Genomic DNA, 17,587 nt, shown 5'->3' with positions numbered 1-17,587 from the left:
GCTGTGCAGCACGAACCGAAAAAGTATCGGAGATGGAGTACGCAACCGGGAAGCACCCGAAGATCTGTGTAAACCTGTTTTCGCAAACAAAGCATTTGATTGATTGAACCGAGTTATTCGGCTGATTGGCAAACATCAAACCGAGTAAAACTCATACTCGGTAAAACTTGTACTCGGCGCATCTCTAGTTATTTTCAAATAAATGAATTGAATGCCGTCTTGGGATGTACTGTATACAAATTTAATCAACAGAAAAGGTACCAATACAAAAAAAATATTTTAACACTTTCTCAAAAAAAAAACAAAATTGATTCAGCTTTAGGGTGCGGAAAGTGGGACATCTGGGAAGAGTTTGACTTGCGAAAATTCTTTTCTATCTGAAATAAGTGTTTACCTGACGTCAGCGTGACAACCTGGGCCGTGGCTGCGTTCATGGCCGCTATCTGGTAGGATATGTTCTGCTTGTTGGTGTCTAGAGTGACCTCCTTCCACTTGATGGACGCGGGATCAGATCCCAGCTCGGGCAACTGCGCCTGGAGAGAAACACGACATTGATTATAAGCTGTTATAACACGTTTCAGTAAAGCTAGGGTTTCCTAGGACAATGGTGCCCGTATCTTACCAGTGACTAGAGAGTGGTTTCCTAGGAAAACGCTGTTGATAAATGTTCTCTGATTGTAATTCGGCGAACGTTCATAACCATTTCATTAGCTTTTTCCACGTTTTCATCGGTTGTTGATGTGCTGGGGCGTCCAAGCTGTTCGTCATCTTCAACTTCTTCACAGCCATCTTGAAAACGCTTATACCACTCGTAAATTTTTGTTTTTACTCATAGTAGACTCACCATAGGCTTTTGTTAACACTTCACACACTTTATTTCATTTTTTACTCAAAATTTTATACAAATTCTTTGATCCATTTTTTTTAACAAACCTAACCTAACCTAACCTTAGCGGCTGCCACAGACAAAGTAAACAATGAATACTGCTGAAAATTTTAACATACTTCAAGGGCATGTATACCAACATAACAAAAAAAAACTGTGACAGTCGGACTCTCCAAACCCATGAAAATTAAAAATTCCCGTCATTTTCTGAACACACATCAACATTACTCCTGTCGTATCTTATTCCCCATGTAATAAATACACCATGGAACGTCAACATCGTGTTATCCGTCAGTCTCCAACTGGGGTAGGAGCTCCACAACCCACATCAACAGCTAAATCTTACAGATGCAGTGTATGAGAAAAGTTGCGCATACCCTGACTAGTTCGATCTCCGTTTGCCTGATGATTTCTTGGCCCGAAGAGATCGTGGACAGCAGAGCCCTCTGCGGCTCGCTCATCACAGTGGACACCTTAGTCTGCTGTACCTGCAAACATAAAATAACTCTAAAGACAATCGACAGAATAAAATGCAAATCAGATGATGTTTGATTCATGTCATTGGCTGTCCATGCCAGAGGTCTCGATTTTTTCTTTGCATTTTACATGAGGTAAACATAAGTTACAAATACAAAAAAAACTATTACATTAATACTAAAAAAATCCCACAAAGGCATTGCCTGTGTGTGGGTATACATTTTATTTTAATTTGAAATAAAGGCTACTGGAAGAATACGATATATATCAAAAAGTTTTAAAATTACTGCTAATATTAGAACACATTTTTTTTGTCGCTAAAAATGAGAAAATTATAATAAAAGTATTTTCTATTCATTAAAAAAAGAAGCTATTTAAATCTGCTTTTTTTATCTAGAATTTTACAGCATCATCATCACTAATTAGCAAGTGGGAGAGTATCGCCGCCAGAAATAATGAGTCTTAATTTATTTTTAAATATTAAAAAGGGCATGTAAAATATATCAATAGGTGAAAAAAAAGCATTATATTTAGAGCAAGAACAATAGAGGAAAGAGTGTTGTGCATAGTTAGTGCTACAGACTGGCAGATGGAATAAACACTTATTTCTTGTCACGCGAAAGGGGGAAATTAAGATTAATTTTGGAGAGTAGGTTAAAAGAGTCTACTTTATTATTTAATAATTTATGTAAATAGCATAACTCAGATACAGTGCGTCTATTTTCAAGGGTAAAAAATCCATTTTGTTCAGCAGATTGGCTGTAGATGCAAAGCATTTTATTGTTTTTATAATATAGGTGTTTTAAAATTTTTCGTTGAACATTTTCAATCCTTTCAATATTTGTTACGTATTTAAGTTTGCATCAGTTGTGTGGAGCCCACAACGGATGCAAACTCAAAGTTACTGCGTACAAAAGTGTTGTATAGAGTCTCCAATGCACAGGTAAACGTCGTTTTACGCCAGGGTTCAGTTCCGAGAGACACCAGCATAAAATAAATGAATCATAGCATAAACTAAAAATATTTGAAAATTCTATTAATTTTAATAATAATAAAATAAAAAATATAATCACACCTTTTTATTTTTCTTAACCTTTCCCTTACTGTCCTAAAAACACCCGCGAGTTACGGTGCTGTGTAGTCACTACACATTAAAAAATAAGAGATTTAATAAGGGAAAAATGGAATGTTTATAGGGAATATCTTTAATTCACCATAATTTCATTCAAAGATGATAATATTTCAAATTTAACTGTTGAAAACATGAAAAACCATTGGGTATCGCTAACAACTCGCGCGAAAAGTGCACCCGCGCCAACTTCCCGAGAGCTACTGAGTAGCTATATAGTACTGGACTACGTGACTGACTGAGAGTATACTTTTGATGATATTTGTAATTTATACCCGATTTCCGATAAAATGATTTTTTGTGCCTAATAAGTACTTATTATTTAATAACAAATTATTTCAGTGGATACGTAAATGTGTAATGGAGGAACACTGAAAATCTAAACACAATATTTATTATATTTATAAAGATGTAATAGTTATTAGACGCAATGTGTACTAGCTACACATCCCCGCGCACCGGGGACGGAGGGTTAAACACAAAATAAAAACTAACTCACACACACAATAGGCTGCTCGCGCACATGGTAATAGAATAAAACAACGTGTAAAAGTGTGTCTGCTATTAGGATCGCGGCGCCTACTGTCGTCTGGTGCCGGCCGAACCGGGGAATCTCACGCCGGCGACAAACGGCCTAATTGTAAATCGGCGTAAATCGAACTGGCGCAAAACGACGTTTACCTGTATTTGATTTTTTAAAAGGTTTGGAAATTCTTAAAATGTAGCCCAGCTTGGTTAGTTTCATAAAGAATTACAGTTTTTATTGTTTGCTGTACAGTTACAATTAAGTGCCTTACCTTGTATTCAAATTAAGGCGATGACAATATTTTTCCCAAATAAAAAATTCTACTTTTCTATTTGGAGGAGCAATAAACATACATAATATTATTATGCGAGTGTGTTAGTGAATAAAATATATACCTACACGTCTGCCTGCAGATGCCACAATGTTAGTGAGTAAAGCATGAAACAACAAGAAATTCAATTAAATAATTAATAAATCATTTACGTCGTCTTATAAATGGCACAGAAATTTAGGCAGCAAATAAGATACAGAAAAACCCCTGTTTTACGTTTTTCCAAGGAGCAACAAAAAAAAGTATTTTACGTGGTCAAGACGCTTGACTCACGCACGGAAGGTTCCGGCTTCGATTCCCGGTGAGAACACGAAAATTAACATGTGATTTTTCTCAAGCCTGGGTGTCCTGTGATGTAATTCACCACTGTAATTGGGCCTCCTGGCCTGTTGTAGTGCAAAAAAAAAAATGAATGGAAAAAATTAAATTACATCAAAATATATTTATTGTGCTAGACTATACTAAATAACTGCAGAAAAATTGTAAAAAGTGCCATAATTGGATTATTAATATTTACTTATGATTTCATTAAAAATATTTTGTATATTTTCAACCAATATTATGTGTTTTTTTTTATTGAATTAAAAAATAAAAAAAACATGTATAAATTATTTTACGTAGGTACTTCACCTTAAAAACACGAAAAAAAAATTGAATTTGCATAAAATACATGCAATGGTTTTTCCCCTAAATATCGGGAAATTTTATTTATATGGTATCACTTTTTTTAGTATGGCACTACAGAATTTCAACTGTCATTTACATCGCGGCAAAAATGTTTCACCTTCTTATGATAACTATATATATAGTTTATAACTTCAAATGATATTTCCATTGCCAAATGTTTAAACTTTCTGGATCGTAATTTATTGATGTAAAGATTTTATTGTTCCTAAACATGCGTCAACTGCATGTCACAATTGAGTGAAATGTCAAAATTAGACACTTAAACAAAATGGTCAATTACACTGCAACTACTTTGAATTTGGTTCGATACGATAATTTACACATTTTTATATTTGCCTCGAATTTATACTCGGGCGCGATGTCTTTTGACGGATTGAATGAGTTTCGAAAAATTTTCAGCGTAAAACCGGGGTTATGAAAAACACAAAAACGTTAATTGGGCGATATTTTAATGAGAATGTATGGGAAAAAAATTGGACCTTAACATTTCTTTGAAAATGTAAAATTGAGGAATGTAAAAATGAGGGTTTACTGTATTAAAGCTAGTTTATGACCTCTCTTATCTAACAGCAAATAAAGAACTCTTTAAACAAACAAAACAATTAAATATAACTGAACTCTTTCAACTGGAGTCATTGAAATTTATTCCTTAATTAGCCAATGATGTAATTGTAGATGAAGAACTAAAATTTGAAAACCACAATACGAGAATATAAGACCAATATCATATACAACATTCTAAAAGGAGACAAGGACAGTCCAGACTAATAAACCAGGTACTGAAATTATACACTACTACCGGACAAAACTAACAAAAGACTCAGACAACCCTTACAAAAGATGTTAAATTATCATTGACAATAATGAATCGGGTTGTGTTCCCGTGGCTAGTGTCTCGGACTCACGGCTAAATGGTCCGTGGTTCGAATCCCACTCCACCCCAACTTGATTTCCATTTTGTAATAGTGAGTTATTTACAACTCGTTAAAATGGCCCTTAAAATAAATATTGGGGTATATCATAAAGAAAGCAAATATTTGTTACATAAATGTAATCCGTAAGGGTGTATAAATAAATAAATTAAAAATAAAAATCAAGGTAAGAATTTCAAACAAACCCAGAGTGAATCTATTCTAAAATTATACAAATTTTGTGTAGATTAAGTGGAAGATCTTTTTAAAAAAACATCTATGTGCGAGCGTTGTCAAAGAATAAAAGATCTTTATTATTGAAAAAAGCATAATTTTTAACATGGCACAGCATAACTCTCCTCTCCTCTCTCATAGTACAGTGTTAATTTTTTATATTTTAAAAGAAAAAAGTGTCAGCTGAGGGGGATCCTATGAAAAAAAAAGTGTCTGCTGAGTTGATTCTATGAGAAAGAAGTGTCTGCTGAGTGGATCCTATGAGAAAAAAGTGTCTGCTGAGTGGATCCTATGAGAAAAAAGTGTCTGCTGAGTGGATCCTATGAGAAAGAAGTGTCTGCTGAGTGGATCCTATGAGAAAAAAGTGTCTGCTGAGTGGATCTTATGAGAAAAAAGTGTCTGCTGAGTGGATCCTATGAGAAAAAAGTGTCTGCTGAGTGGATCCTATGAGAAAAAAGTGTCTGCTGAGTGGATCCTATGAGAAAGAAGTGTCTGCTGAGTGGATCCTATGAAAAAAAAGTGTCTGCTGAGTGGATCCTATGAGAAAAAAGTGTCTGCTGAGTGGATCCTATGAGAAAGAAGTGTCTGCTGAGTGGATCCTATGAAAAAAAAGTGTCTGCTGAGTGGATCCTATGAGAAAGAAGTGTCTGCTGAGTGGATCCTATGAGAAAAAAGTGTCTGCTGAGTGGATCCTATGAGAAAGAAGTGTCTGCTGAGTGGATCCTATGAAAAAAAAGTGTCTGCTGAGTGGATCCTATGAGAAAGAAGTGTCTGCTGAGTGGATCCTATGAAAAAAAGTGTCTGCTGAGTGGATCCTATGAGAAAAAAGTGTCTGCTGAGTGGATCCTATGAGAAAGAAGTGTCTGCTGAGTGGATCCTATGAAAAAAAAGTGTCTGCTGAGTGGATCCTATGAGAAAGAAGTGTCTGCTGAGTGGATCCTATGAAAAAAAGTGTCTGCTGAGTGGATCCTATGAGAAAAAAGTGTCTGCTGAGTGGATCCTATGAGAAAGAAGTGTCTGCTGAGTGGATCCTATGAAAAAAAAGTGTCTGCTGAGTGGATCCTATGAGAAAGAAGTGTCTGCTGAGTGGATCCTATGAGAAAAAAGTGTCTGCTGAGTGGATCCTATGAGAAAGAAGTGTCTGCTGAGTGGATCCTATGAAAAAAAGTGTCTGCTGAGTGGATCCTATGAGAAAGAAGTGTCTGCTGAGTGGATCCTATGAAAAAAAGTGTCTGCTGAGTGGATCCTATGAGAAAAAAGTGTCTGCTGAGTGGATCCTATGAGAAAGAAGTGTCTGCTGAGTGGATCCTATGAAAAAAAAGTGTCTGCTGAGTGGATCCTATGAGAAAGAAGTGTCTGCTGAGTGGATCCTATGAAAAAAAAAGTGTCTGCTGAGTGGAATCCTATGAGAAAGAAGTGTCTGCTGAGTGGATCCTTTGAAAAAAAAGTGTCTGCTGAGTGGATCCTATGAGAAAACGTGTCGGCTTAGTGGATTCTATGAGAAAAAGTGTCTGCTGAGTGGATCCTATGAGAAAAAAGTGTCTGCTGAGTGGATCCTATGAGAAAAACTGTCTGCTGAGTTGATTCTATGACAAAAACAGTTCCGTAAATGTGTTAGTTGTATCACACTTAAAAAAATACCCAATACAAAAAAATTGAATGGACAAAAAGGTTGGATGAATTAGCTACAATGCAAGTTTTCTAAGAACGGTTACCTGAGAGTTCAAAGCATTAATAGTAGAATTAGTATTGTTAGGTCGGGTTAGATAAACTTTAGTCTATTTTAAATTGAGTTTATTCGTACCGATGGTGCAGAATGTCCCAAGTTCACCTGTCCTGATACGGTCGTGAAACTGCGCGCTGGCCATGTGTCCCTGGCTGTACGGCTTTACGCCTGATTGGTCGGGAAAGGGGCATCGTGATAGGTCGGGCGAAACAAGGATTCGGATCGGTCCGGAAATGAAAAATCGATTTCAATTGGACAGGTGAAAGAAGGATATTGATTGGTAAGAATAGGAGAGTTGTGATTGGTCCGGAAAATAAGAACGGGATAGGAAGGGTGAGAGTAGATTATGAATGGTTGATTTTGTCAGGATTCGGAGTAAGAGGAGGGAAGAAAAAAAAGAAAATAAAATCAATAAAAAAATATGGAATATTTATAAATAACCTAATGTGTCAACAATTATTAAATACGCTGATGTCACATTAAAAAATATATTGACGGTAGGAAGGCTGAAGGACTAATGCGTCAGAAAGTGGATTTTGCAAGAGAATCAATGAGGAACTTCAACCCTAAAGGAAATTGGATACAATAAATGTTTTCTTGCGCGCGGTAAAAATTACGTGGAATTATTTCAGAATTACAAATCTTTAAAAAATCATAGTGGTTACGCCACATTTACTCTATGTGCGTATAGAACATTCACTAGGTTGAGAGTTTAAATTTATTTGCTACCTACTGGGCTCTGGTTAAGATGTTGCAATGCCTACCGTGGGTACCAATATTGTAACGAATAAGTTACTTTTGCGATCAATAATTGTACAAGTGGATGATGTCAGATAAGTTAAAACCTTACTACCCTTGAATTGTAAACATGAATACAAACAGAAGTGTTTCAATTTGCGAAAAAGTGGCAATTATTCATATTTTTTGGTTTAAGTTTACAACGATTTAAACGAGCACTAAATAAATAGTCCAGATCTTGTCTCGATGTCCCTTATGTTTGTCAATGCTTCATTTCTTTTTAAAAAATGTTTTAAACTATTCTTTTTTGGTAATATTTAAACCCTATAAATTGTATACATGGACAATGTCTGTTAATAAATAAATAAATCCCTTTTCTGCGTATCTTAGGAGTCTTTAGCTTATTGGCAGTTCTTGAAGAATGTGGACGTTTGCGCGTCTTATAATAATCATTGCCACAGTTTAAAAACAAAATAAAAAGGGAATAAATTATATTTTTTCATAATAGATGTGAGGAAAATACAAACGAACCTTCGGCAATTCTCATCACAGCGGGCTTGGCGAGAGATTCCGTGTTCACTTTGCCGATTTTGGATGTTTCGTGCTGAAGAATTGTGGCCCTAAAAAAAACAATTATTCCTACGTCAGAATCATTGTCACATAGGTGGTGCATCGGTACCCAAATCGAAGTGTATCATTTATAATATCGTGGGGTAATTATTATTTTTTTTTTTTTAAATAAAATTTATATTTGGAGCACTAACTTTGTAGTTATTCATTATAATAAAATTAACAAAAAAAAACTTAGTTTTTAACCTCCATTTTTTTTCTTCTACAGACTGGTTTCAAAGCCACACAAGCTTCTTTATCAAGTTATATTTTTTTATATTTTTTTTATTTAAATCTTAAAGTAGGGCACACATATCATACATATTGTTATGTGTGTTCTAATAATAACATTTCAAATATATTTAATTTATAAATTGTTTATCACATATGTCTTGACCATTATTTTAAATTTTGATATGTTTTTTTTCTTCATAAATATTTTTTTCCATTTCGTAATACTTTTTAATTGCTTTAAATAAAATTGAATTTTGTGACTTTGCCTTTTTCCTAAATGGAAGTCTAATTTTGTTCTTTTCTCTAGTATTGTGATCGTGTTCACGCTGGTTCCGATCAATTTTTTTCCAAAATTCTGTTTTTTTATTAGAGTTTATAATTTTATGAACAAATATCATTGTATTGTAAAATATTCTTTGTTTATATGTTAATAATTTCATTTCATTTACCATCGACTTTACCCTCGTATATCTGTTTTTTTTCAAAATGATTATATAGGCTTTATTTTGTAATACAGTTAGTTTATCTATGTTTTCTTTGTTTGATAAAAATAAAATGCTACTACAGTAGTTAACGTGTGGTTCAATAATTGCTTTGTAAATAGTTTTGCAGGAGTCCTTATCAATAAATCTTCTGATCCTTCCCAAAATTGATATTTTTTTTGCAATCTTATTTATTACCATCTTAGCGTTTTGGTGAAATGTAAGTTTTGAATCCAACATTACACCTAAATATTTAATTTCAGTGACTTCTTTAAGTTTTTCATTTTCTATTACAATTGATGGTGTAATTTCTATTCTTTTGTTTCCTATATTCATATATTTTGTTTTGTTAACATTTAATTTTAATTTATTAATTTTTAGCCACAGTGATACACTATTAAGATCATGATTTAGTCTGTCCATAATTGTTTTATAATTTTCTCCCGATATATATATTAAGGCATCGTCTGCAAAGAGTCTTATTTTTGAATATTTTAATGTTTCGACAATATCATTTATGTATATAATAAACAAAACCGGTCCGAGAACCGATCCTTGTGGTACTCCCAATGAAATTTTGAGGGGCTCGGAAATTTCATCATTCACCTAATTAAGTAATGAATTCTGTCCTATTTTATTTTTACAGTGACAACTAAATATTATATTATTGATACATATTATGGAAATGATTAGAAGTGTTTTTGTCATATTGTTCTTTTAATGACGTTTTAATGAGTGTGAAGTAAGATGGATACGATCTTTAAAACTAGAAAGAAGTGGACTAAAGGAAATACTGTTTATTTGGTTATTAATATTTTTTTCTTATTACAAATAGCTTTTTTGATTTTTTAGATTTCCAAGAAGTCTAATTTCCATATTTTATTCATAAAAGATTCAACCTGCACAATTGTCACGAAATTTTTGTTTTTATATCTGTAAAAATAAAATAAAGTGCTCAGTAGACTCAAATCAGTGTTTGATTTCTAATATAACTAACTAACTAACTAACCATCACGCCATTTCCCCGGAGGGGTAGGCAGAGAGGATAGAACGCCACACCACTCTGTCCTGGCACACTTCCTTTGCTTCCTTCACATTCATACATCTTCTCATGCACGCACGTCGATTATTCCGACTTTTCACATGACCACTTTCAAGAATTTGTTGTACTTGATCATGCCATGTCTTTCTCGGCCTTCCTCGACTTCTACAACCAGACACATTCGCATCATAAATCTTTTTAGCCGTTCTTTCATCATTCATTCGCTCCACATGACCGAACCATCGCAAAAGACCTTTCTTAATTTTGTCGATAATGCTTAAATCAGCCTTGCATTCTGCTCTAATTTCGACATTAGGGCACCTATAACACATTGTTTTTCCGCACATTCGCCTGAGGGATCGCATTTCAACAGCATTCAGTCTACTTTCGTCCCTTTTTTTCCAACTCCATGCTTCGCTTCCATACATTAGGGTTGGTACCAGAACTCCATTATGAACTGCTAATTTAGCCTCTTGCGATAGACACTTATTTGCTAAGACAGACTTTAAGGCACCATTAACTCTGTTATCGGCACTAACCCTCCTTTCAATATCCTTGTCCATATTTCCATCTCTAGTGAACATACTACCCAGATATACAAATTCTTCGACCTGTTTCAAACTATCTCCATTTACTACAATCTTACATTCAGTCATAGTTACATTTCTTTCAAAGACCATGACGTTCGACTTTTGCACATTCATTAGCAAATCACTCTCCTTGCACACTTCGTAAACCTTTGTAACCGAGGATTGCAGTTCCTCTTCGCTGTCAGCTAGGAGGACTGCGTCATCGGCGTACAGAAGGCAACTGACCTGCATTCTACACAATATGTATTTTTTTTTAAGAAAGGAAATATAAGTGTTTTAATAATTTACCCAAATATATCATTTTGAGGGCCATTTTCAACGGGTTGTAAATGACTCACTATTAGAAAACGGGAATCATGTTGGGGTAGAGTGGGGTTCGAGCAATGGACCTTTGTTTCGTGAAACCGAGGCACTAGCCACGGGACCACAACCAGATTCTATATTAATATTTTTTAAAAATCAAACATATAGTCCATAAATATAACAAATCTGGCACATACCAATTAAATTGTAATGATTGCGATTCAATCTACATTGGAAAAACTAAAAGAAACTTTAATATTGGAGTAAAAGAACACTTAAGGTGCCTCAAAAACAATAATTTTTCTGAATTCACAAACCGTTTGATAGAAAATAAGCATAATTTTAATAAAGACACTGGAAGACTGTCAAATAAAACATTTGTCAGCGTGTAATAAGTTTATGTTCCTTTAACTAACTAACTAACTAACTAACCATCACGCCATTTCTCCGGAGGGGTAGGCAGAGAGGATAGAACGCCACACCACTCTGTCCTGGCACACTTCCTTTGCTTCCTTCACATTCATACATCTTCTCATGCACGCACGTCGATTATTCCGACTTTTCACATGACCACTTTCAAGAATTTGTTGTACTTGATCATGCCATGTCTTTCTCGGCCTTCCTCGACTTCTACAACCAGACACATTCGCATCATAAATCTTTTTAGCCGTTCTTTCATCATTCATTCGCTCCACATGACCGAACCATCGCAAAAGACCTTTCTTAATTTTGTCGATAATGCTTAAATCAGCCTTGCATTCTGCTCTAATTTCGACATTAGGGCACCTATCATACATTGTTTTTCCGCACATTCGCCTGAGGGATCGCATTTCAACAGCATTCAGTCTACTTTCGTCCCCTTTTTTCCAACTCCATGCTTCGCTTCCATACATTAGGGTTGGTACCAGAACTCCATTATGAACTGCTAATTTAGCCTCTTGCGATAGACACTTATTTGCTACGACAGACTTTAAGGCACCATTAACTCTGTTACCGGCACTAACCCTCCTTTCAATATCCTTGTCCATATTTCCATCTCTAGTGAACATACTACCCAGATATACTTATATGTTCCTTTAAATATGTTTATTTTATTATAATATCAAAATGTTGAATTGGTCAACTATATTATTCAAATCCCTCTACTCCACTCCTCCACTCCCTTTCCTCATCCCCTAACCTTCTTACGAGCTCTTTTTTTTCTCATGTCTTATATAATATATTATTTTTCTACAATGTTTGATTATGTCCAAATGCTTGCAGACTGGCTGGATTTCCTCCCTATTTCAACAGAGAGGGAAAAATTTTTGAGAAGGGAATATGGAAGTCTAGGCATTTACAGGGCTTATGACCTGTCATTGGCTGGTTTAAGTGGCCACTTTACACACCGGACGAATCTCACCCGCGTGATAAAGGTTTCAGCTCTTTTGCTTCACAAAAGTCAACAGATGGAAGAGTTGAGGAAATGTGGATGTTCAAACGTGGGCAGAATGGTGAATGTTGCACAGTGTGTAAAGTGGCCGCTTAAACCAGCCAATGACAGGTCATAAGCCCTGTAAATGCCTAGACTTCCATATTCCCTTCTCAAAAATTTTTCCCTCTCTGTTGAAATAAATTTAAATATTATTTTTCTCTTTACTGTGTAACATATTCTCTCATTATATTTGTGAAAAACTTTAACTGGATGTATGTACTATTTTTTTAAAATTGTATTCTAATTTTACAACTGTTGTTTTTCATTTTCATTTAATTTATTTTTGCACCACTACAGGCCAGTAGGCCCAATTACAGTGGTGAATTACATCACAGAACACCCAGGCTTGAGAAGAATTCATTTTGATTTTTGTGTTCTCACCGGGAATCGAACCCGGAACCTTCCGAGCGTGAGTCAAGCGTCTTGACCACTACACCACGGAGGCCGCCTTAATTTTTCCTTAATAAATTTTAAATTTTAAATAACTTTAACTTTAAAGTTTAGTTTACCGGTGTAAAAAAAAATAATTATGTTTTATTTAAATCCTGTTATGCCTTATATTATAAACATAATATAATGTATGTATTATGTCTTAATAGTGTATTATGTTAACTATGTAACTTTATTTTTAAATTTTAATAATATATATATATTTTTTTTTAAATTTTTATATTTGAAAAATGTTAATTATGTTTAATGTGTAACTTTTTCTTATGATATAGTATGTATAATGTAAAAGCCCCATGGGCGTCAACAGAAAGAAAATAAAAAAAAATAATATAAAAGCTAGAATGAATTATTGGAATTAGGGAAACGCACGATAAATTATTAAACGACAAGACTATGATATTCTTTAAACCAGTTTTCTACTTCCTTCCATACAGTCTCTTTTTCAAGTGCTGACAGGCCTCTGAAATGGAGGGTTATTCTGTTAAAAATATATATATATCAGAACTTACTTGTGGGGAGAAACAGAGTCTTCAACCATGGTGGAGCCCTCGTCCCCTTCGATGCCGAAGTGGTCTTTGGCCTTCTGTTTCTTGAGGATGATGTCGATATAGCCGGCGATGACCTGCAGGATATGCTCGGCCTCTGTCGTCTGCACGGAGTAGTACTGGTCGCTGGGGAAAAAGATGGATGGTTCAGTACTGACTAACGTAAAATGTTTACGCAATTACTCTGATACTCTATATATTCAACATCATTTGGACATACTAAAATCATTAGAGATATTTTTTTATTTTTTTTGAAAAAGAAATATTTGCGTTCTTATGATTTACGCAAACATTTAATTTTGGGGGGAATTTTTTAACGGGTTGTAAATAACACACTATTAGAAAATGGGAATCAAGTTAGGGTAGAAAGGGATTCAAACCACGGACCTTTGATCCGTGAGTCCGAGACACTAGCCACGGGACCACAACCCGATCTTACTTTGGACAAAATAGTTTTATGAACTTTTGAAACATATTAAACAATCTTACAAATGAGGAACTTCAGCCCTACGGGAAATTGGATACAAATTTTTTTTTCTTACGTGGGGTAAAAATTAGACCATTAAATTGTAGTGCAAAGTTTCTTGAAAATGTACAGAAAAAATAATTTGATAAAAACGCACTACTTTAAATGACGTCGCTGGTTCATGTGAATTGACCTATGATCTGAGAGCTATGGAAGATTTCCGGTCTGCTTGTCGCTTCTGGACCAATGGGAAGAACTGAATGAGAATAAGCGGAAATGAACCTCTGACGTTACACGCGGAGTTATTTCAGAAATACAAAACTTTGAAAAATCGTAGCGCCGATAATACGATATATAAAAATTTGAAAAAAAATAATTGACTTAGTTTAACAGTCTATTAACAAATAAAAAACAGGAGTAAAAACTGCTTTGAGATACTTAAGTATTGTTGCGAATTAAGAGCAACGTGTGGCTAACATGATAACAGTATTGCAAAAATGTGTTAATCCCGCTTGCTCTGGCAAAAAGTACCTGTGATTTTATTGTGAACGCTATCTTCAACTGTATATATCGAGACAGTATTCTTAACTTCTGTACTATCTGTATCTACCTCGGTATGTTCTACCTGCTTGTCATATCCACATCATATTATTATTATTATTATGGATAACCTATATAGCGCCACTTTCGTAATAAAATACCTCAAGGGCGCTTTACATGGTGATTCTATTGTTAAATTAATTTAATTGAAGATTTTAAATTTGTAATTTAATTAAAACAATTTATTTTGTTGTCACGTGCTACGGATTTATTCAAATGATTTAGAGAACAAGTGGGTTTTAAGTATTTTCCGAAACATCACTTCACTTTCACAGCCTCGCACCTCGGCTGGGAGAGCATTCCATGCCATAGGGCCTGCGACCGCAAATGCGCGTTCACTAAATTTAGTGCGCTGTTTGCGTAGAGGTATAATAACTTTTCCTCTCGCCGTAGACGTAGCTGATCTAAGCGTGAGACGCCGGTCAGCTAGTTCATCTGGAATGCAGAGTTCCCTTAGATATTCCGGAGCAGAGTTGTGCAGTGACTTATACGTCAAGAGATAGGTCAGATATGATCGAAACAAGCCAATGGAATGACCGCAAACATTACTCTGCTTTCCTTACGTCATAAACATTTAAAATAGTTCTCATTTTTATTTTAAATAGGCTTCTGTAATAAAAAGTGCTCACTTCAAAGCGATTATAAACTCCAATAAATTCCAATTCAAGCAAAAAATGCTCGCTTGAACATGAATTTTGCATGACTTTTGGAAATCACGTAGACGGTACGCTTAACGATCGTCTCTATGTATCTGCCGATCTGTACCGATCGACTACAAAGCCGGCTCCTATAACGTCTCGATACATACACTCGGAAAGATAGTAAAACAGATGGAAAAAATGTAATAACTATATTATTTTTTTAGAGTGGTAACTTTCTGACGCATATAATCTGTGTCTGACGCCTAGATACTCTTATTTGTTAATAGGAGAGAACCTAGCGACATTACTTCCACATCTAGGCGTTCTTTTATTAAAGTGACAGTTATTTCGGAATTTAATTTGACTTTAAATCTTGCTTATTTCTCTTACCGGTAGACATAGAAAAGTCGGTAAGTGCTTATATACAAATATTTAATAACATTTCGTTAAATGTTTTATTAGTTTGTAATATAATTATTCATGTAATTTTTTGATAATCAATATAATTATCCCATAATCCTAAATCCGATTCTCACCTATAGTCTCCGAAGTCGAGGGTGAAGGTGTTGGGGCTGGCGCACCAGCGCCGGACGGTGGTCAGCGGCCAGGTCTGCAGGATCTCCTTGGTACGCTCGTCCAGCCGCAGGACCGAGTCCTTGGTGACGCCGAGAAGGCGAGGAACCAACTTGTTCTTGCCCTTCATCTTCTCCTGATGACGATACCGAACAAAAATAGAAATATAAATATTATAGAAACCCCAAAATTACGTCCCCTCAATTTGTGTTTTCTTGCAATTTGCACACAATTATTAGTCTCATTGAATTTTGAATTTTTTAGTACATTTAAAAAACCAGAATGCAGAAAGCAGCCAGTCCACAATTTAAAAAAAAATTGATAAGTTAGAACTATTGCAGAATGTTTGTATACGTTATATCTTTCATCTTCGCAAATTCCACCCTATAACCGAATATCGCACGCAACTACACTGGCCCAGCATCAGGCATAGAAGAAACATTCACATTCTATCACTTCTTCACAATATTTTGAATAATCCCACTTCGCCTGTTTATCGGAGAGAGCTCTTCCAACCTCTTTCACAACACGGACTATCTCTTCGTTCTAGTAACGAGAGAACCCTTTTAATACCCCGTCATCGCTCTAATTTTCTTGCCTCCTCTTTCACAGTAGTAGCTGCTCGATTGTGGAATAATCTACACACTGATGTTAGAGACGCCTGAAATGTCAGTATCTAAATATTTAAGTTGTTCCTTTATCCTTCTTCTTTCCTTCCTATCCCCTCTCATCTCTTCATAGTATAGTGTTAATTTTTATATATTTTTATTTTTATAATCTTTGTTTTTAATTTTGTATAAAATCTTAAGATTCAATATGTCCATGTACTTTTTTTCTCAAATTTTCTCAAACTGAACGGTTTGGGTAGGTAGGAAGAAATTGATCAAGATTGTGTATGTATATAAAGTGTTCTCTATTCGAAGAAAACCCCCACAGCACTAGAAAAATGATCGGAAGATTAATGCCTCTAGAAATATAGTTTTCTTAAATAGATCAAAGTGGGTAAACACGCAGTTAAATTTAATAAATTAATTAATTAAAAAATAACTGCGATAAAAAAATATATTCTTTACCTTGACAAGGAAGAAGGCCACTCCGTATGTGCGAAGGGCGCGCGCCGTCTTGGTGTACTGCACCTTAGAGTCCAGCTCCGACAGCCCGATGTGGTTCCGATGTTCTTTGAACACCTTTTTCTCGACACCCTTGACCTTCACATACGACTGCGGGAGGAACTCTTTCAAGCTGCGGAAAAACGAAAATTCGATATTAACACAATCCTCGCTATTCGCAAGTCAACTCGTCTATCTCTAGAACGTACTCTGTGCTCCAGAACTCCATTGTGAACTGCTAGTTTAGCCTCCTGCGATTAACGTTTGTTTGTCAAAGTAGATTTCAGTGCACCGTTCACTTTGTTCCCGGCACTCACCCTCCTTTCTATCCCTAGTAAAAATACTTCCCAGATACACAAATTCTTCTACCTGATTCAGAATATCTCCGTTCACTCTGATCTCACATTAAGTTTTATTTTCACCCCTTTTGAAAAACCATCACTTTGGATTTATCAGCATTCATAAGCAAATGGCTCTTCTTGCATACATCGTAGACTTTTGTTACCAAGAATTGCGGGTCTCCTTCGCTGCTAGCAAGAAGCACGGCATCATCCGCATACAGAAGACAGTTGACAGTTAGTTATACAGAGATTCTTATATTTATCTATTTATTAAGGAAAAACAACAGTTGTTATATAAGAATACAAAATATAAAAAAATAGTACATACATCCAGTTAAAGTTTTTCACAAACATAATGAGAGAACATGTTACAGAGTAAAGAGAAAAATAATATATTATATAAGACATGAGAAAAAAAAAGAGCTCGTAAGAAGGTTAAGAGATGAGGAGAAGGATTTGTATAATATAGTCGACCAATTCTAA

The 17,587-nt window shown here is 35.1% G+C and overlaps 1 protein-coding gene across 1 annotated transcript in view; it reads right to left on the bottom strand.

Annotated features, from left to right (window-relative positions):
- Positions 1-495: 495 nt before the first annotated feature.
- rhea (Talin_middle and talin-RS domain-containing protein rhea) overlaps positions 496-17,587 on the bottom strand; it is an 87,593-nt gene continuing 70,501 nt past the window's right edge. The window contains exons 10-16 of the mRNA XM_088233750.1: positions 16,728-16,896; positions 15,618-15,790; positions 13,339-13,500; positions 8,177-8,265; positions 6,986-7,075; positions 1,264-1,374; positions 496-533 (exon numbers count right to left, since the gene is read on the bottom strand). Coding sequence (XP_088089876.1) covers positions 1,361-1,374; positions 6,986-7,075; positions 8,177-8,265; positions 13,339-13,500; positions 15,618-15,790; positions 16,728-16,896 — 697 coding nt within the window. The 3' untranslated portion in view covers positions 496-533; positions 1,264-1,360. The remainder of the gene's footprint in view (positions 534-1,263; positions 1,375-6,985; positions 7,076-8,176; positions 8,266-13,338; positions 13,501-15,617; positions 15,791-16,727; positions 16,897-17,587) is intronic.

Source organism: Micrasema longulum, unplaced genomic scaffold (assembly GCF_059751315.1).
Source record: "Micrasema longulum isolate JH-2025_06_02 unplaced genomic scaffold, ASM5975131v1 h1tg001146l, whole genome shotgun sequence".
Taxonomy (NCBI): domain Eukaryota; kingdom Metazoa; phylum Arthropoda; class Insecta; order Trichoptera; family Brachycentridae; genus Micrasema; species Micrasema longulum.
The sequence above is the reverse complement of the archived record's forward strand: the minus strand, read 5'-3'. Positions and strand labels throughout refer to the sequence as shown.